At 44.3% G+C, this 20,740-nt stretch overlaps 1 protein-coding gene across 1 annotated transcript; it reads left to right on the top strand.

Moving 5' to 3' along the window:
* Window positions 1-458: 458 nt before the first annotated feature.
* Window positions 459-19,589, top strand: LOC142994823 (BOS complex subunit NOMO1-like). The gene is made up of 47 exons (XM_076145696.1): window positions 459-591; window positions 1,296-1,557; window positions 1,629-1,777; window positions 1,924-2,079; window positions 2,249-2,334; window positions 2,427-2,572; window positions 2,651-2,798; window positions 3,242-3,418; window positions 3,626-3,771; window positions 3,984-4,098; window positions 4,327-4,424; window positions 4,649-4,832; window positions 5,068-5,198; window positions 5,473-5,628; window positions 5,714-5,792; window positions 5,903-6,142; window positions 7,551-7,721; window positions 8,571-8,660; window positions 8,749-8,794; window positions 8,888-8,988; window positions 9,059-9,165; window positions 9,261-9,333; window positions 9,429-9,581; window positions 9,913-10,050; window positions 10,172-10,261; window positions 10,386-10,491; window positions 10,645-10,795; window positions 10,999-11,176; window positions 11,476-11,617; window positions 11,725-11,859; window positions 12,668-12,804; window positions 12,894-12,981; window positions 13,182-13,245; window positions 13,350-13,445; window positions 13,559-13,780; window positions 14,253-14,335; window positions 14,483-14,642; window positions 14,857-14,983; window positions 15,550-15,663; window positions 15,823-15,950; window positions 16,162-16,303; window positions 16,566-16,649; window positions 17,413-17,523; window positions 17,636-17,737; window positions 17,935-18,054; window positions 18,248-18,340; window positions 18,552-19,589. The coding sequence occupies exons 1-47, from the start codon at window positions 561-563 to the stop codon at window positions 18,681-18,683; spliced, it is 5,988 nt and encodes a 1,995-aa protein (XP_076001811.1). The 5' UTR covers window positions 459-560; the 3' UTR covers window positions 18,684-19,589.
* The last annotated feature ends 1,151 nt before the right edge of the window (window positions 19,590-20,740 follow it).

The raw sequence follows: 20,740 nt of genomic DNA, 5'->3' as shown, positions 1-20,740 counted from the left end.
GGTGTGTTACATCTTTTCACGGACCTAAAACTGAGGACACATGGGGATATGAAGGACAAAACAGCTGAATGATCTTATTTCCCTGATTTATTTTATGTATTCCGTTTTGTCATGTAGAGCAAAAGCGACGGTGAACTGATTTTTTTTTTCTGTGAAGAAAAGGGAAACAATGACGAGATTAAAAAAAACGAAAACAGGAAGTTATTCTGTATCAATTAAAAGGGATTATGAGTACTTTTTTACGTTTACTATATTATATCCTCTCAATAAACTTATTAAGCGCTGTCACGTTTTATACAAAATTCTGCCGCGTGTTTTCTGACCTTTTGGCGGTTTCTTACTTTATTTTTGAATTAGCTTTATTCTAAATTACGTCACAAAATCAATACAAAAGTAAACAAACAAACCAACGTTGCCTAATGTCAGAGCGGAGGATCCAGGAAGTAGCCTGTGACAGTTTCTCCACAGCAGGAGAATCTCCTCCCAATATATCCTCCCTCAGCTAACGCAGTCTATCACCTCACACGACTAACAACAAACTGTAACAAAATCTATATTCGATGAGTAAAAGGGACGATGGAATTGACTCAGGTAAACTTTAAAACTTATAGCCATATTTGGATTTTATCTACGTTTACGAGTAAAGTTTGCGGCGATTTCACTTGTTGCGACTGTAGCTAATGCATCGAGCTAGTTATACACGCCTGGAACATTAGATCAAATACAGCCGCTGTCGATAACAAAGCTGATTATTGTTTGGAAAGAACTACAAGACAGCAAACAGGTTACAAGTGGTCCTTTTAAAGTGAGACCTCCAGCCGTAAGCACAAAGCCGATTGCTATGTTTGTGTTGGGCAATCCAGGACTCCGTTGTCAGCATTTCGGATCTGTCTAGTATCAGAGCATTCGACATCTGCTGCTCGTTGTAGAAGGAACTGTTTGGTCTCAAAATCTCAAATGACGAACTGTGGGAATTCTGTCTTGTCAGTCTTACAGATTATTGCTAATAAAGAACTTGACACTAGTTACACAACCTTTGAACTCAATCACTCAATACTTCACCTTAAATCAGTATTGTCTAGATTTTGGGTGGTGGTTTATTGTATTCTTCATCTCTCCTAATAATGGAGCCTAATAATACACACTTACTGGAATTCCGTCCGCTAAATAAAGGTCATTGTCAGGGTTCAACACTTTAAAACAGTTGAAAGTTGGAGGCTGGATTTGTATTGATCAGTGGCTAAATTCCAAGTCATACAATTAACTCTGTTTCCAATTTTTCTTCACTTCCAAAGTGTTCTTCACTGATCATAGTGGCAGAGTCACCAGTGACCTACTGCTGCACCAGCTTCCCAGCTATCAGTCCCTGTTGTACCACAGGAAGTCATCGACTAATGGCACCAAGCGAAGAGGAAGCTCTCGAACGCGTACAGGTTCCTCTGGCAGTGGAAAGTGGGCGAACACGGTCAACAGACATGAGGAGAAACAGAAGAGTCCGGTGGAGCAGAGACCTATCAGAGAACTAGCCAAGACTATGGCTGAAAAACGCTTATACAAGTGGGAAAAACATTTTTTTAGATACGTTGTAATGTTTCTTTCACGTCTATATAACTCTCGGTACGTCTTAGGGAGCAGCGTCTGGTGGAGGATCAAGAGCTCAGCAACTGGAGACAGTGGAGGCAAAGCAGTCGCAGATATCTGAGAAGGCTGAGGGACGATGCGGAAGAATGGCTGTGCTCCCTGCAGCTCTGGAGGGGAGATATCCACTCCATACAGGGTGAGACACACCGGTGGAAAATTAACAAGACAGATATTTAGACAGGGTGTCCAACCTATACATTAGTAAATATAGACTCACTTTAACAAAGGTAAGATCTGATAAATTATCCCTTTCTTCTCTCTCTCTCTCTCTCTTATCAACAGGGATGTTTGGTTCAGGGACTCTCTCTTACTTTTCTTTCCTGCGCTTCCTGGTCATGCTCAACATCGTCATTTTCCTCCTGACGTTCAGCTTCATCATGTTGCCCATCATCATTGCCCCCATTGCCTCTGGGAATTCCACCTTCAACCAGGCCGATGGTAAGAGGAAGCTGAGCCTAATGAGGATACAACGATTTGATTGCCACACATTTTTAGAGAATTTAAGATAGAATGTAATGAATAATTGATACACAGGTATACAATTAACTTCAATGTATCATTTTATGACATAATACAGATTATGATGTTCTCCTGTGTTGTGTTGCAGGTAGCTTGTGCAGTGTGTACCCCAGCAGCTCTCGTCGAGGTCTGGTCATCTTTCACGAGCACATAACAGATCTGCTCTCTGGGGCAGTAAGTGTTTTTACATTTTACATTCGTGCTCCCTGGAGAACGAGGGCTTCACCTTTGGTTTTTCCACTCACCCCAATGTGCTTCATCCACAGGGCTTTTTGGAGCAGACCTATCTTTTCTATGGCTACTACAAGGTGGACAGGATCTACTTCCCAAACTTGACCTACAATCTGCCTCTGGCCTACCTGCTAGTCACCATAGCCTACCTCTTGCTCAGTCTCTGCTGGATTGTTAAAAGGTAGCGGAATAACAGCCATAGCACATAAGACACACACTTAAGCAACATGGTGTGTAAACTGTGTGCGTTTTTTTCAAGAACTGCCGCAGGTTTCAAACATTACCTGATTCAGGATGAGGAACGCTTCCAGAGCTTTTGCAACAAAGTCTTCGCTGGCTGGGACTTCTGCATCACCAATGAGAATGCAACTAAACTGAAGAGAAGCAGTCTGCTCTACGAGCTCAGGGTTAGTCAATAATTATGTTCTACAAGTTATTTTATAGGGCCGGATTTGCCAGGAGCATTGGGGAGAAGTACATTTTAAACATGCATAGCCTCAATTTTGGCTGGATGTATGATTTGTAACCTCAGCAGCTATGTACACCTTTGAAAGAATCAGGATAAAACGCTTTCTTGTCCAAAAATGTCTTGAGCGATGTGATAATGAATGGACAGCTGTAATTGCATTTAGGGACAGGAAGGAAATTATGTTGCTGACATTTGGATGCTACATTCAAAATTCAAACATTTTTTATAGCTACAAACTATTATTTATTATATTACTATTTATAGCTGGTTATTCCTGGATCAGAAATCGTTGTCATTAATGTGCAAACAGTGCGTCCTTTTAAAGATTACCTGTTGTTAAAATCCTTACTCGCCTACTTTTTTTTATTTTTTTATCCCCAGACGGATTTGGAGGAGGAGAGGATCAAGCAGAAAATAGCAAATCGCAACCGCAAAGAGAAGTGTCGGATTTATGTCATCCGCCTCATCCTCAACCTTTTGGTCATAGCCGTCCTGGCTGGTTGCTTCTACAGCATTTATTTAGCTACTGTGTTCTCCCAGGAAGCACAGCTGGTCCAGGTAAAATCCCTGATCCAAGATGACACTTTTAACATACAAACATATTTCATTTTGCATGCTGTGACTTAACTCTGGACACCTTAAATGAAGCAGTTTCTTTGAGTGCAATCTAATGGGATATAAATTACTGCTTTATAGTTATTTCAGTGGGCATCCAAGGTGATTGTGTAAGGTAATGTTCTCTGTGTCACTTTTGTTGCTTTACAGAAGAATTCCATTGTGGATCTCATCTACGAGTATCTGCCCTCTATTGTTATCACCTTGGCTAACTTCATCACCCCGTTCCTCTTCTCTGTTATCATCAATTTTGAGGACTACTCTCCTGCCACCGAGATCCGCATCACTCTGCTACGGTACACAGCCACCCACAGTCACATAACCTTTGTTGTTCAAATTTAACATTAGGAGTCATTTGTGACGAATGCTATCAGGAAAATGCATTTTTACAGAGTATACTGCATCTTTTCAAACTGATATATTATTATATAACATTACTATTGTGCCTGACTGTGTTTCCTTTCTGAATTCTCCTCTTGCTGCCTTCCTTCCTTTCCTTCCTTCACAGGTGTGTGTTCATGCGGTTGACCAGTATTGGAGTGTTGTTGTTCTCTCTCTGGTCTCAGATCACTAAATGTAAAGAGGACCCCTGCATCTGTGGTTACAACCATATGCTTTACCCTGTAAGTGCTTTTGTGTAGTCTTATCCAATTATGTATTCTTACATAGATAGTGTAACTGAATCGTATTAATGGTATGGTATGGTAAAGTATAGTATGCAGTAAATGTTTTGCATCCTTAAATGTACAAACTATTTCCTAGTTTAACTGCACCACTCCCCTGCTTTGTTGTTGAGTGCAGCATTTACTTTCATTATTTACATCTGTGTCTAACTCTTTGGTGTTACACAGTGTTGGGAGACACGTGTGGGCCAGGAGATGTACAAACTCACCATATTTGATTTCATCATAATTACTTCAGTCACCATCTTGGTGGAGTTTCCTCGAAAGTAAGTCTGCTTTTCCCAATTTAAAAAAAGAAAAGAATCGTCGTCTCAACAGGCTTATTTTAAGCATTCCTTACTGTCATTATATGTGTGGATTGTTGATTGTATTGTTATATACAGTATATTGTATATAAATATTAATTCTCAAGTACAGTTCTGAAGATCGTCATTCCATTTGCTTCTAGTCCAGTCTAACATCTGTCCTTACACCTTCCCGTCCTGTCCAGGCTGATAGTGATGCACTGTGACTGTGATCTTGCTAAGTGGTGGGGCCAACAGGAGTTTGCCATCCCTCAGAATGTGCTGGAGATCGTCTATGGCCAGACTATCTGCTGGATCGGTACATTCTACTGCCCGATGCTGCCCGCCATCTGCGTTATCAAATACTTTCTTACCTTCTACATCAAAAAGGTGAGTTATTTATTTTTGTCTGCTTTGTATACTAAAGGGGTAACCTGTAGAATTTCCTCATTGAGAGTAATAATTTAGTTACTAGTTAGTTTCGTTTAGTTACTAGATTTTACTCTAGATTCTACAAAACCTGAAATGTACCATTAATTCTTTAAGTCTGATTTGTATATTTCATTATTCTATAGTTTGATGACGTTTTTTTGAGCAACATGTTTCTCTGCTCGTTGTTTGCCAGGTGTCGCTGATGAACAACTGTCGTCCAGCCACACGCACATTTCGAGCGTCAAGCTCCAATTTCTTCTTTCTTGCTGTGCTGCTGATCGGCCTGGCTCTCGCCTGCCTGCCTGTCGTTGTCAGTGTAGCACAGTGAGTAGTTTAGGATATCATCTTATTGGCTTCTGTGGTTATATGGATGTTTTTTGTGTCGGATGTTTGTGATTTTCATCCCCTTGAATTGAGTTACAATCACAATAGCTCCATTCAGGGCCTGATTCAGAGCTGAGATATGTATCCAAAACATCTGCTTTCCCTGGATACAACTTAGTTGCCCACTTAAGTTGCCAATCTGAACCAGGCCCTCAATGCTTATGTCATTGCTACTGCTTTCATTGACACCCACCATCATCATCTTCCTGCACAGAATTAACTGTTCTCAGGCCTGCGGACCTTTTGTGAACTACACCACGTCCTGGGAGGTTCTCCCAAGGACCATATCGCAGCTTCCCGACGGGATCCGCAACTTCCTCTTTGCTCTCTCCTCAGAGGCTTTTGCTGTCTCCTTCTTTGTCATCACAGGGTACGTGTTTCAGTTTGATGGTTCAGGTGGTTTGATGGCTCATTGGTTTATGTACATTTAAACACACTTTCCTTTTTTGATGCAGTTTGGCCATGTTTTATGTGATTGCACTCGCTGGAGCTCACAGAAGAGTAATTCACCAGCTAAAGGAGCAGCTAGCCATGGTGAGTTTGTTCACATTCATTTTCCAAATATTTCCTTTTGTTGCATCTCTTCTACCTTCTTGATCTATCCCTTTCCTTAAATATGCCAACTTTGTCACTTTTGTTCCTAGGAGGGACGCGACAAGAACTTCCTGATCCAGAAGCTGATCCAGGCCGAGATACTATCATCAGTCAGATCCCCAGGGGCTCAGGCTCAGGCTCAGGCTCAGGCTCAGGCTCAGGCTCAGGCTCAGGCTCAGTCCCCTCAACGCGCCAGCAGACGCATCCCCAGCTACCATACCAGCTTCTCCAACAATTTCGATGAAGGAGTGTTTCTGGCACACCCGCCTCCGGACTCCTTCACACAAGTGTGACGCAAATGCCTAATATCACAGCCTCACACACAGATAAACATACTGAGACTATCTACTGCTTTACTGGACATCTGGACCGGACTGGAGTTGAATGAAACTGGATAGAATATATCCTATTGTTTTTATTGGGAAAACTCTACAAAGATTTGGAACCTTGTGACGTGTAATGGGAACTTTTTTTTTTATCTGTGTGTGGTTTTGTTGACGATCCAAAAATAATTCAATATATTAGAAGCAGTTATGTTCAAGACTTTTTGGACCAGGGTCCTTTTTTTCTCCTTTTCTTTACTGTACAATGACCACTGCATTTGTTTGAAATACCTTTTTACACGTTATGCACTTTAAATGTATTACCACTACTATTTTCTTACTTTTACATTTTTTTTGTGTACCATTCTCTATGTTCAATTCATGTCTGACGTTTTTAAATTTAATCTTGATGTCATTGTTAATTTCTCTCATGTTGCTTTTGAGAAAAACTAATGCATTTCACAAAACTGACCTCTAACACTGTTACCATTAACATGACTCAGTTGTTGAAACTTTATAAATATGTTTGGATACCCGGTTGCCGCTACTACATATTAAACTAAGGTTTGGGGAATTTTTAAGTGTTATGTTGTTTAGACTGTGCCTTTAATGTTTCACTATTAACCTTGAATAAATAATGAAATTGGTTAATCATTTTCTTTCCTTTTCTTTATTGTTTGCCTACATGACATTAGAAGATTCTCACTTCATGTGACTCACACTCGGGTCAAAGTAATAACAATATGGCTACATTCAGTTCAGGTTGACTATTGGAGCACAAGCTCGGTGCATACTGACAGCCATTGGCACACCTAAATTGAATGAGGCCACTAATGCTGTTAGTTACACCTATTCTGCTATAAGAAGGCAAAAACGCCTGTGATAAAGGTCTGTTAACAGCCACTATAGAGCTTTTTTTTTATGGTAGACATTATGCTTTGCCATTACAGGGAAAGTGCTGGTGTAATTATCTTTCATTATGATAGCTCTATTCAATTTAGTTGTGTTGACTAAACTTGGCCCTGGCATGCCTAATAATGTTCATCCAGTATGAACTCTGCCTTAAAGCATGACATTGTTATCCAAATCACTTCATTGGTCATGGGGACCTTTAATCAGAACGTGAAAACTGCTGTACAAAGGCCTTTTTGACTGCAGGGGAACAGCTTTATTATATCACAAGTGCTACTTAATTAATACTTCTACTACTACTGCCCCATGATGACCGCTTCAACTGGAAGTGATGTGTTGGGGCCTAAAGACTGATGTTATCACCTCCCATCCACTAGGGGGCGGTGTAGCTCTGGGACACGGCATCTCATCTTAAACGGAACCGGTGACAGCGTGCCGTTGCTCGGCTCACTAGTTTTGACAGTTAGCGGCAACAAACATGTATGGAATTACAGTCCGGGCGGACGTGGGATCCATTTGGGTCTTGTTTTGTATCATCTATTGCCAGTTGATGTCCGTGTCTTCGGACGACATCGTGGTCGCATGCGGTGGATTTGTCAAATCCGATGTTGAAATCAATTACTCTCTGATTGAGGTAAGTGTGCTAGCTAGATGGCTAACCGGGAGACCCCCACCTAGCTGCTTATCAAGGTTAGCTACGTCATGAGTCAGGCAAAATACTATATCTAATCATATCGTAACACGGTGTTCATATGTAGTCTGGTTTTGACGTATCTCTGTCACATTTCTAATTTGGTCGACTGTACACTGTGTCTATGTTAAAGGGGGCTGCAGGAGGAACACATTAGCTCCTGGCCCCCAGTCCTAATCCCCATTCATTCACAGGATCAGTGGGATTAGCCCGTCAAATGATTTAAATCTCAGATGAACTAGTCTTTGTGTTAAGCACAAACGATGCAGACTATTAGACAGTTGTGTCGACTGAACTTGGGACTGAGCTCTTCATTTGAGGAATAACCCATGTTTGACTTGACAATCAATAGGACCTAATACACAATGACCCAGATGAATGAATGAATGAATGAAATCAACCAACCAGCCAGCCAGCCCACCATGTTTCATTTGAATCACTTGCAAACCCTGACTTGCGCCCAACCTAAAAGTCCCGCAGTGATAACTCCTCTATAATTCAGCCTGGTCCATACGGGGACTCAGCTTGAGAACCGAATGGTTGCCTGTGCGAGTCCCCGTATAGACCAAGAAAGTGGACTGGCCCCGTTTGCCTCCCGGGCACTGCCGAGGTGCCCTTGAGCAAGGCACCAAACCCCCTACTGCTCCATGGGCGCCATATCATGGCTGCCCTGTAAGAGGGGCACAAGATGCATTTCAAACCTGTGTGATTATATGTGATTGCTTGAAATTTGACAAATGACAGTATCTTATCTTATATAAAAGATAAACCTTTGTTCTCTTTTGCTTGCAGATCAAACTATACACCAAACAAGGTTCTTTAAAATATCAAACCGACTGTGCTCCTATTAATGGCTACTTCATGATCCCTCTATATGACAAGGTATGTGAATCCGCAGTCTGAGCACTTATAATTCTTAATAAGTTCACTGAAGATCATTGTAATTTGTACGCTTGCTTCTTCCACACAGGGCGACTTTCTCTTGAAAATCGAACCTCCTCTCGGTTGGAGCTTTGGTAAGACACATAACAAGCACATAACTAAGTCCCACTCTTCTTGCTGATGTCTTTCTCCTTCTGACTTTTTCCCCTGGGCTTGTTTGTTGCCAGAGCCTACCAGTGTTGACCTCCACGTGGATGGAGTTAGTGACATCTGTACAAAGGAAGAGGACATCAATTTTGTTTTCACCGGGTTTTCAGTCTCGGGAGCGGTGAGATTTGTACTAGTAGTCGTTGTCATTTTTTGTTTTCCCCTCCGCTGATGTACTTTACATTGTTCAGGTTCTGAGTAAGGGCCACCTCCTGGGCCCGGCGGGAGTAGAGGTGAAACTCAGCCGAGCGGGAACGGAAGAGAAACTGCAGGCTGTCATCACGCAGCATGGAGGAAAGTGAGTCGCTCGTATTCTTCCGTCTGGTAAAGCAATAGTGCTCCTGCTGTAAACGGCGATTTCAAGTTATTGACTCTTTTTTGGTTCCAACACAGGTACGCATTCTCCAAAGTGCTCCCTGGAACCTACGACGTCACGGCTCTCCACCCCTCCTGGACCCTGGAGAAGGTTGGTACTGCAAGCTTGGTCAATTACTTTGACAAGATCCAGCTTCCATGTCACTGTAGCCTAACCAGGTGACCTCTGACCCCATCTTCCCGTAGAGCGCCACAACAGTGCACGTCTCTAATGCCAACGCTCCGGCCGCTGACCATCTGGTGGTAGGCGGGTACGACGTGTCTGGGGAGGTCCGTAGTGACGGAGAGCCGATGAAAGAGGTCACCTTCCTGCTGTATTCAGCCACAGTCAAGAGAGAGGTAACGTCAACATTATTTTACATATTGGGCAGCAAAACAAGATTGTGATCACATGCTCCTTACCTGAAAGCATAGAGGCCATTTGCTTGTGTACTGTTGTTCTCCATGACTGGTTCTTATGTACACCAAACTAGAGCATTCATTCATTCAGTTAGAGCTTCTCTCAGCCAGAAATGTGATGAGGGAACAAAACAGGTTTGGTTTCTCAGTATGTTTTGACATTTGACATTTGACATTGTTGGAGTGGGTCATGACTGAGATAACATCATGGAATTCTAAACAAAGGCCCGCGCCCTGTTATAGACTTATTTCTAACCATGGTGACTTTCAGGATATCGCCGGCTGTAACTTATCCCCGGTGGAGGGCGCAGACTCCGGGGACAGCTCGCTGCTCTACCTGTGCAACGCTCTGTCCAGAGAAGATGGCACCTTCTCCTTCCTGTCGCTGGCCAGCGGCGAGTACACTGTGGTAAGCGTTCTGTTCTCTTCGCCCGTGTAGGACAAAAGGACGCAAAAGATGTCTCACAGTCTCCAACTTGTCTCATGTAAACAGGAGTATTACCTGTAACTCTTGTAAAATCCTTCCTCAGATACCGTTCTACCGGGGAGAAAGGATTACTTTTGACGTTGCTCCCTCCAGGATGAATTTCAAGGTGGAGCACAACAGTTTGAAGCTGGAGGTAAAGCAGCGCATCACAAGACAATCTTTCAGTGTTCGGTTCTAATACTTATCATGTTGTTTAGCAAACGCTTGTATTTTTGCGCATTTGACCTAAAACTCTCATCCTGTTGCTCCATCTGTAGCCCATCTTCCGCGTCATGGGCTTCTCCGTGACAGGCCGAGTTCTCAACAGTCTGGGCGGGGAGGGTGTTCCCGATGCTGCCGTGTCCATTAACAACCAGAATAAAGGTAATCATACCAGCAGACTCCATCCTAGCAACCAGAAATCGAAATAAGTGGATCAAAGTATAGTGGCAGTGCTCTTAGATTTGAGTATTTTATTTCTGACTGATTGTAGAAACGCTCTCACTGGGTGGTTTTCTTTGCACTTCCCCCTCACAGTCATCTCAAAGGAGGACGGTTCTTTCCGTCTGGAGAACATGACGGCAGGGGCCTACACCATCCGCGTCAACAAGGAGCTCATGTTCTTCGAGCCGGTCACGGTGAAGATCGCCCCTAGCACGCCCCAACTTCCTGACATCATCACAGCAGGGTCGGTCTGATCTCTCCACCTGATGCTTTAGTTGCTGCTTTCTTCGCTTGTTTTTTCTCTTTGATTTATACAAGCACCGACATTCTCCTGAAGGAAATGAGGAAAACATTACATTTTGATGATGGCCTTAAAGCTGTCGGCTCATTTTGTCTTGTTACTTCACTACCTGTCTTGTTGAAGTGCTGACATTGATCCCACGGCAGGTTCAGTGTGTGTGGGCAGATCTCCATCAGCCAACTACCAGAGGGCATGAAGCAGCAGAGCCGCTACAAGGTCACCATGACACAACAGGGCCAGGACAAGAGTTCCAGTCGGACCGTCGACTCCGACCCCCAGGGGGCCTTCTGCTTTCAGGACAAACCTGGAGACTACAGCGTCCACGTAAGACTCCAGCTAGATTAGACTTTTGACACTATGATAGCCCCCATGTTGATTTTGCCGAAATACGGGCACAGCTAGAGGCCGTGCATTAAAATCACACACATTTCGATGGAAAAGCCACAGAGTTGGTCACAGTTTAAATGTATAGCACAGCGAAGGGAGACATTAAAAAGTATTAGTTTAATTTTGCTCACAACCCAGTGCTTAAACTATGTAATGTAGTCAGGCCTATGATCTGGACTGATGAGTGTTGTTTAGTTATGTACCAAGGTAATGTTGGTGTGATTCCATGTGTTCAGGTCTCTCTCCCTGAGGCGGAGGTGAAGGCCGGTCTGGCTCTGCAGCCTCAGGCCCTGGAGGTGTCCCTGGTGGACCGGCCCCTCACAGACCTGCTGTTCACCCAATTCATGGCCTCCGTCTCCGGAAAAGTCTACTGCCTTGGTAAAAACCTGACACCCAGAGACGTCGATCTCTACAACATCCAGAATCCACACTCCCTTTCAAAAATTTGAAGTAACTCAACCTTGTGACCTCTGGTTGACCTCTAGCGTCCTGCGATGACCTGTCGGTAACCCTACAACCAGTGAGTCGGCAGGGGGAGAGAAGGACAGTGCCTCTATCTGGCAGCAACAGTGACGTCCTCAGCTTCTCCTTTGACAACGTTCTACCCGGGAAATACAAAGGTGAGCAATCTCAACCGCCCACTTCATACCACTATTCATAATTGTAACAAAGATGGAGGCAGCCTGTCCAGTGGAAGGTAAACACGTTTATATCTTTTCGGAATGGCCACAGTGGTGGGGTGAAGGAAACCTTTGTTGTCTTAATCTTCATATAAGACACCATTATAAACGGTGACATAAACATGAATAATGAGGTGTGTGTGTGTGTGTGTGTGTGTGTGTGTGTGTGTGTGTGTGTGTGTGTGTGTGTGTGTGTGTGTGTGTGTGTGTGTGTGTGTGTGTGTGTGTGTGTGTGTGTGTGTGTGTGTGTGTGTGTGTGTGTGTGTGTGTGTGTGTGTGTGTGTGTGTGTGTGTGTGTGTGTGTGTGTGTGTGTGTGTGTGCGCGCGCAGTATGCGTTATCTGTTTGGCCTTCCTGCGCCGCCTTATCTCTACTCGTAATGTCGCCAGCTCAGGCTAATGCAAGATGTTTGTGTTGGAATGGATCGACCATTAACTCCACATTCCTGTTCACTTGCTTCCTGAGCAGGTCGGCGCCTCACCTGTCTGAAAGGCATAGCTTGAATTCCAGCCTGTCTCACATTTTTTAAGCTTATTTATTTATCTTTTTAATGAGTGATTTTAATTAAACAAGAAGACACAAGAAGATCTCTTAGTAGCAGGTTTCTCCTCTATAGTATCAGCACAAAAAAAAGACTTCCTGTGCTGCTGAGATAATGTTAAAGTTTTCTTTGATCCTCTCTGTGTGCATAGTCTTAATTGTCACTTTTTACAATTGTATTATTTCTCTCTTCCCTTTCCGCCTCTCAGCGAGTATTTCTCATGAGGAGTGGTGCTGGAAGCATAAATCCATGGAAGTGGAGGTTGTGGACTCGAGCGTCTTGGGGGTGGAGTTCAGACAGATTGGCTACATCCTGCGCTGCTCCCTCTCCCATGCCATCACACTGGTCAGTAACTCATACCGGTAACTGTGTAAGCCCGCACTCGTTGTTGCCGGCCGTCTCCCCCCTCGACTGAACGCGTTGTCTCTGTACAGGAGTTCTTCCAGGACGGCAGCACACCGGAGAACGTGGGCGTCTACAACCTCTCAAAGGGAGTCAACCGCTTCTGCCTCTCCAAGCCTGGTGAGGTTCAATCCCCTGACCTCTCATTAGCTAAACATAGCAGGAATTAGCATATCAAGACAAGGAAAAATATCATTACACCAACGGTCCCCTGGTGTATAGCTAGAGTACAGTGTTATGCGCCAAAAGGTCTCTATGTCAGGCTTACCTAAATATAAAACTGGAGCAAAGTAATTAATCATCTAAAATGGCTTGTCCAGGTGTTTACAAAGTCACCCCTCGCTCCTGCCACCAGTTCGAGCAGGATTTCTACACCTATGATACGTAAGTAGGAACTAATTAGACGCCTGTGTGCATTCGTTTCTGGGCCGAGTACAATTAAACCGAAGCAGGTGCTAACTGTGTGTCCCAACTGTGTGTCCCAACAGCTCGGCCCCCAGCATCCTGACCCTCACTGCGGTGCGGCATCACATGACCGGGCTCATCACCACGGACAAGATCCTGGACGTCACAGTCACCATCAAGTAACACGGATAGCGTCATGGTTCTGTGCTAATATTAACAGCGGGCCATCACAGGGTAAATGTCCTAACCTTCCAATGCCCCCCGCCCCCACCTCCGGTTCCTCTTTTATCAGATCTTCTATTGAGAGTGAGCCAGCGCTGGTGCTGGGCCCCCTGCGGAGCCAGGAGGAGCAGCGACAGGAGCAGCAGCTGCAGGAGATTCACCTCCGGCGCCTGGAGAGAGAGCGACGCGCCGCAGAGGAGGAAGGTGGAGCCAGGGACGATAGTCCTCCAATCCAAGAGAAGGCCGACGACCTGACGGGCCCCTTCCACTACGAGTTCTCTTACTGGGCGAGGTTAGTTGGCCGTTGTCACACTCTTTCTTTTTTTTAATAACAAAACTCTTTTACCCGCCTTCTCTGCTATGATTGTGTATTCATCGCACAATCTGACATGTATCATATTTGACATCATACAGTCTGACACAGATATTCATCTTGGACAGAGTGACAAGTAGTGATCAGTCTATTCACGCATTTTGCCCGAGGCTTCATTTCCTCTGTAGATATTAGAAGATGTACAGTGCGGCGAGGAAGGCGTGATGGCGATGATATCTTCCCCACTTTACATTCTCTGCTCTTTACCATGTAATTGGCAAAAAAGGTCATTACATTGTGAAAGATAATTATCTGTGCAATATGTGTCTGTGTACATATTTCAGTGTATCGGTGTTGTTGCTTCATGAACTGCGGAGTTTGTTCATGAGACCCTTGTGAAGCACTGAGCTTATTGTAATGATGTAATCAGCTGCCATTTATGACCGCACAGAGCCGGAGAGAAGATCACAGTGACTCCCTCCTCAAAGGAACTGCTATTCTATCCTCCTGAGGTAGAGGCTACAATCACAGGAGGTACTTCCTTATTACACACACACACACACAAACTCACTGACAGCCTCTTAAATCCTTTATAGCTCCCAGAAGTGTAAACACACACACTCCATGCCATAAAATGTTGTGAGTGCACTTCACCGTCCTCTCCCTTCTTTGCTGTGACAGAGTCGTGTCCCGGGCGGCTGGTGGACATCGCTGGGCGGGCAGGGCTCTTCCTGGAGGGCAAGGTGTCACCGGAGCTACAGGGTGTGGAGATTTCCATCACCGATAGAGAAACTGCCACTAAACTCATTACTGTGGCTACAAATGAGATGGGAGCATACAGGTATGATAACTTAGAAAGTTTGATTGAATATTGGATCATGGAAGTCATTGATTCATGTTGCATTTTGCCCCTGCTTCTATCTTCTATCAGCACTCAATCAAAGGTGTAGTTCAGGCTTTACCATGCGTTCCTCTCCGTCTCTGTCCTTAAGCCTACTCTGAGTTTGGAACAATGGACGTCTTTTGCCTGACACGTTTGTTTCTCTTTCCTCCAGCGTGGGTCCACTCCACAGTGACCGGCAGTACAACATCAGCGCCAGCAAGGAAGGTTTTGTCCTGAGCCCTGTGGAGGGAACCCAGGGAGACTTTAAGGCTTTCGCCCTGGCTGGTGTCACCTTCAAGGTACATGTGACCATTCCCACTTTCACCAGCCACTCACCATTTCTGCAGCTGATGCTCCCATTCAAATTATTTTTCTTCTTTTTTTTTTTACCCCAGAATTGACTCTCTCTGATTATGTTTTGGGTTAGAATGTTGAAAAGCTTTTTGTTTTTGCAAAATATAATTATCACCAGAAAATGGCACTGATAGATGAATGAGTTTTCCATTTTGCTCTGTGCTGTCAGCGAGTGGCCTTTTGCTAAAACGTTCTGCAATTATCTACAGCCACCATGACATCCTGACACAAATGATCAGCTCCTTTTGAGGCTGTGGCAAATTGTTTTGAAAGCTTCCGTACAAAATGGGTTTGTATCCTCGTTTTGCCAGGTGTCTTTGAATGAACACAAGTGGGAAAACGAGAACTCTCGACTCCGATTATACCAGAGTCAGAACCTACAATGAAATGGCCTGTCTTTACTTATTGTGCACAGCGGTGGTGCAACAAAGTAGACAAGAACTGCATCACGTGTTTTCCTTCGTCAATTGTCAATTATCAATCTATAACGTGTCTTCCCTCTGCGTCAAAGATAAAAACAGAGGACGGCCATTCCCTCTCAGGTGTCCTGCTGTCTCTGAGTGGAGGACAGTTCCGCTCCAACCTACTGACCCAGGACTCTGGCCTCCTGACCTTCAATAACCTGGTAGGAAACCCATAACCCCATCATAAGCTTCAATGAAACCTGAACCTTCTACACTATGTGGTATCTGACAGTCCAGCTTCTCTTGTGTGAAGGTTTTGACTCCGGTTGTGTGTGCTGCAGACAGTTGACACAATGTCTTTGTCACGTGTCTCTCCTTAGAGTCCCGGTCAGTACTACTTCAAGCCCATGATGAAGGAGTTCCGCTTTGAGCCACCATCTCAGATGATCGCAGTTGATGAGGGTCAAAACCTCAGCATTGATATCACCGGCATTAAGACTGCATACAGGTACTAGAATATAAAGGAGAATAGTACCGACTCATCCCTACTTAAAGCAGTACTGCCTTGTTGAATCCAGGCTGTGAGCATGGACGTTCCTGCCTCAACCGTTTATCATTACAATGTCATTTCCTGTTGTTGTCGTTGGAACAGAATGGCTCCAAGCTCCAAAATGTCCCCTTGCACATGCGCCTGATCAGTGTTGTGTTTTTCTCCTTAGCTGCTATGGAGCTGTGCTGTCTCTGAGCGGGGATGCAGAGCGCGATGTGGCCGTGGAGGCGGTGGGCCAAGGAGAGTGTAGCCTCTACAGCGAGGACACGGTCACTGATGAAGAGGGCCGCTTCAGGCTCAGGGGTCTGCTGGTGAGGACGCTAGAAGCTGTTAAACTGATTGGAGGGTGTAAACTAAAGTGAAGTGTATTATGCTGGTCTGCTCAGCCCACCATGCATCACTGGGGAGATGAGTGAGCGGACATGGTCAAATCCCTTGTGTAAGCAGCATTTTGAGCACTGCGTATAATTGTACTCATCAAACATATGAGACCTCTCCGATGCCACACTTTTATCACATTAGCCTCTGTACTGCAGTTAATATGAGTGTAATGACTGTGATATTTCCCTGCAGCCTGGGTGCAAATATCTGATTCAGCTGCGGGCGGAAGGCAACGACCACATAGAGAGGGCGTTACCGCAGCAGAGAGCCATTGAGGTAAGGACCAACTTATTACGGGGCTCTCACAGAGCTGATGGTTTTCCAGAGAATAAAAGGTTCCGCATCCTTTTGTGGAGTCACCTGCCTCAACAGTTCAACCACTTGATGTTCATCCATCTCTGACGTCTTCAAGCATGTTTGGGAATCTGTAGTGCATGTCTTTACTCTGAAGTCTCCATATTTATATCGATAACATGACCTGCCATCCCTTTTTGTTTAACGGCAGTAGTCGACATGATTGTATTTCCGTCGTTTACCACAGCAGATCTACTGTAGTGTCACGGTGACTGTGAAACAGTGAAATACGGTAACAAGTGATAAAATGTCGCACATAATTACAGACCGAACACAGAGATCTGCCCACCATTGTAATACAGTCACATGACATGACACACTTGTGAAATTGGATGTGATGGTGTTGGAAACATTGGTAATTAAATAGTAAAAGGGGCTGTGGGAGCTCTATTATTATGACTTATCAGCAGCCCTATCACACGGGTCCTTGTGAACAGAACAGAAACGCTGATAATCCCTCTGCAATTTTAAAACTCTCAATTCCTAATTGTCTACCAGTGTGGGAAAAGCACAGGCCCCTAATCTATCCTGCAAAGATGAAAATACCATAATTCTACACCATTTGCCGTTATCGCGCTGTGTGACTCCTCTGGCCGTTCATCCACATCTGGTATTGACTTGGTGAGACCGTGGCTGCATGTCTGTTCACCTCTGTGCTTTCTCTCACTCTAACGTTGGGCTTCAGGTTGGCAGCACTGACATTGAGGGGGTGAACATCATCGCTTTCAGGCAAATCAATCAGTTTGACCTCAGTGGGAACGTCATCACATCACCGGAGCATCTGCCTACACTCTCGGTAGGAGGAGGAAGTGGTTCTGCAAACTTTTCTCTGGTTTAAGCCCACATTATCCTTTTTTTAAACGTGAATATGACTTGTAGGAGTGTAACTACTGTTTCTCTCTTCTCAGGTAAAGCTGTGCAAGAGTGACAATCTGGACAACCCAATAAACAGCGTCTCTCTGGGACAGTCACTATTTTTCCACTTCCCCCCTCTGGACAGAGATGGAGAGGTATTTGAGTGTAATGATGTAAAGGCTGAACTACTAAAGCGATCCTCACGGCCCAGGCATCCTCGCATATTTTATTTTTCAGACAGTAAAACACTACACGGTTGCACGTCTCCTTAATGTTGACATGAAAGATACAAGCAGGACCCCGAGCTCTTCCCGTTGGATCTGAAGTCATCTCTTTCTCTCTCCCCCTGCAGAGCTACGTGCTGATGCTGTACTCCACACTGTCCCGCTCCCAGTACGACTTCACTCTGCCTCAGGTCTCCTTCACCTCCACAGGCTACCACAAGCACGTCACACTCACCTTCAACCCCAGCGTAAGATACTGTTGCTGCTGCTTTTATACCAATTTTCACACCGTAGAATGTGTCCGTCTCCACCGGTTATCCTGTGACGGGGTTCACCTTTTCAGAGGCATATGTCTGAAGTTATGTATGACTTTCCCTGGAGTTTCCCTTGAATTCTGTCAAATCTAATTTTCTTCACGTGTGTGTGCGCGCTTTGTAACAGCGTAAAGTACCTGACCAGGATGTCGCCCAAGGCTCCTACATCGCTCTGCCCCTCACACTGCTACTCCTGTTAGCAGCCTACAACCACGAGAAGGTAAGGGTGTTCAAATTGCTTATTTAGAGCCTTGTCATATCTAAACCCCAAATTTACAATGACTTCTAGCTGAATCGTGTCTCCCTTGTAAGTCTTCATATTTTATGCTCCCTCTTTCGCATTGGATGAGTTTTAGATGAGACGAGAAGTTCATGATTGTATTTTTTCGAAATCCCGAGGCTGACCCGTCTCCCCGTCCTCCCTCCTGCAGGTGATCCCCTTGCTGTTGCAGTTGGTGAACCGCATCCAGGGCGTGAGGAGCATGAGCCAGGCCAGCAGTGACGGCGCCGCACTGGACGAGGCCAAACGCCAGGCCAAGAGACAGAAAATCAGGCGCACATGAAGAGGGGCAGAGGTCACAAAGTCAAACCACAGCCTAACACACTAAATGGTACACATCTGTACTATCTATCTCGCGAAGGTGTGATTTGAAACGGAGCCATCGTCACGCATCACCGCCTCATCAGTCCCTCACATCGGACTGATATTTTACAATTCAATTGTTTTGTTTTGTTTTCCTAGAGGTCTTTTTCTAGAGACACTCGTTTTCAAAGAATACTGTCAATGTTTGTCCTTGAACAAGAGCCATTTTTATACATTTATCTAGGTCATTTAAATATTTTTGCTTGGGCTTTGAAAGCACTAGAATGCTTTTTAAATATCTGTCCGGACATTGTTTTAGGACATCCAGGCGATATCAATCGCTTTGAAAGTTTGGATCAATTCGGTTTTTTCAAAAGCACACAAAGGGGAAATTTGGCAGGAATGTCATGATAATTGCTTCCGCTACTACAAACGTGAAGGGTAGTTTGAATTTATAATTTGAAATAATTGAATACTAATATGAAAAAACAACGCATGGAAACTGAATTTAGCCATCTAATGCCGTCACAAACGGGACACATTCTACCTGCCAAGGGTTAAAAACACAGCCAAAGGAGGCGATTAGCTACTAACTGCATACGGTTACAACTATTGTCTTAAATCGTCTTTGTAACCATGATGCACTATTGCCTTTGTGTCGGTTTGCTCAGGAAGTGTGAGTCGTTAAACCCGATGATTTGATGGCACGAAGAATCTGTGAGAAGAAACTGTTGTTTTTGCGGTTGGGAGAATGACTGATACCAGGTTAATTTATTAACATTTGTCCAATCTGATGTGAATTACAGCTGAATTTGTATGTTGAGAAAATAATTTTACAAGCGTGTTTGTTTTTTTGAATGGTTAGAAGTCGTGTAGTGCTTCATGATTGTGAAATTAAAAAAATGGCATCAGAGAGATTAACATTGAATCGTTCAGCGAAAAGCCCGAAAAGAATCTGTCACAACCTTGAGTTAATGTTGGAGAGAGAAGGCGGAGTGGTAATTTCATAAGCTCATGTTAGTGCCACTGGGCTGAGGGATGCACTGGAAATCATCGACCCCAATTATTTTCTGTAGTTAATTCATCTGTGCTTAGTTGAGGCTGATATTCATTGAAAGACGAAAAGGCCACTGACTATTTACTGAGTAGAAAGATTTTTCAATTAGTCTGCAGTAGAGGGAGTTGATTGGTTTGGTTGGGGTGGGAGAGGGGAGGATAGGGGGGCGGGGGGGCTGGAATTGTCTTTAGTCAGGATCTGTACATTTTTTTGAGATGATGAATAAAGAGCGACTGGAGGGAAATTAACATGGCTGTTTTGTGGTTTTACCTATAGGGGGCAGTGTGACGTCAGACATGGACATTGAGTCCACTGTATTAGAGGAGGGCAGTAACTTATGAAACGTGTACAGGTCTGAAAAAGCTCCATTCTAATCAGATGAACAATCCTGTTAAAGAAGCAATAGCGAATGCCTCTTCATCTGAGGAGTAAATTAATACTCTGACCTCTCGCGCTATAGCAGCACTGAGCATCACGTAAGAAATTCCAACTTCTGACATTAAGAAACTCCTTAATTACATGGATCTAATGCAGGAAACGGCAACATAGTTCCTCTGAAAAAGTGATTCAGCCATTAGCACACTGAACAACGGACTGAAAGTTTCTGAGGAGCTTCAATTATTACCAATTGTTGTAAATGTCACATGTTGGTGTGTGTAGTTTCTTAGTCAGCGCAGTTGGTGTACAATGTGTGAACCTCTATTTGACATTTCTACCTCTACCCGAAAACACAAAGCATTACACAAACTAACCATGCATGGCCTCTTGCTTTGCTGTGACATTACTTAATTTCCTGGCAGCCTAAAATTCACATTTACAAAGATGCAGCATCTACAGTACAATAGTAAACCATTGCTCTACCTCCTGCACTGCCAATTGTGAGACTGGCTAATGTGAATCCTGCACTGGAGTGACTCCTGGGAAATGAGAGCCGATGCTTTTCGAGCTCTCCACTCAGGCTTTTGCAGCTGAAGACGTTG

This window comes from Genypterus blacodes, unplaced genomic scaffold, assembly GCF_046128005.1.
Source record: "Genypterus blacodes isolate CSIRO-AG114 ecotype Tasmania unplaced genomic scaffold, CSIRO-AGI_Gbla_v1 ptg000030l_1, whole genome shotgun sequence".
In the NCBI taxonomy this organism is placed as follows: Eukaryota; Metazoa; Chordata; class Actinopteri; order Ophidiiformes; family Ophidiidae; genus Genypterus; species Genypterus blacodes.
This window is presented reverse-complemented; position numbering and strand designations above follow the sequence as displayed.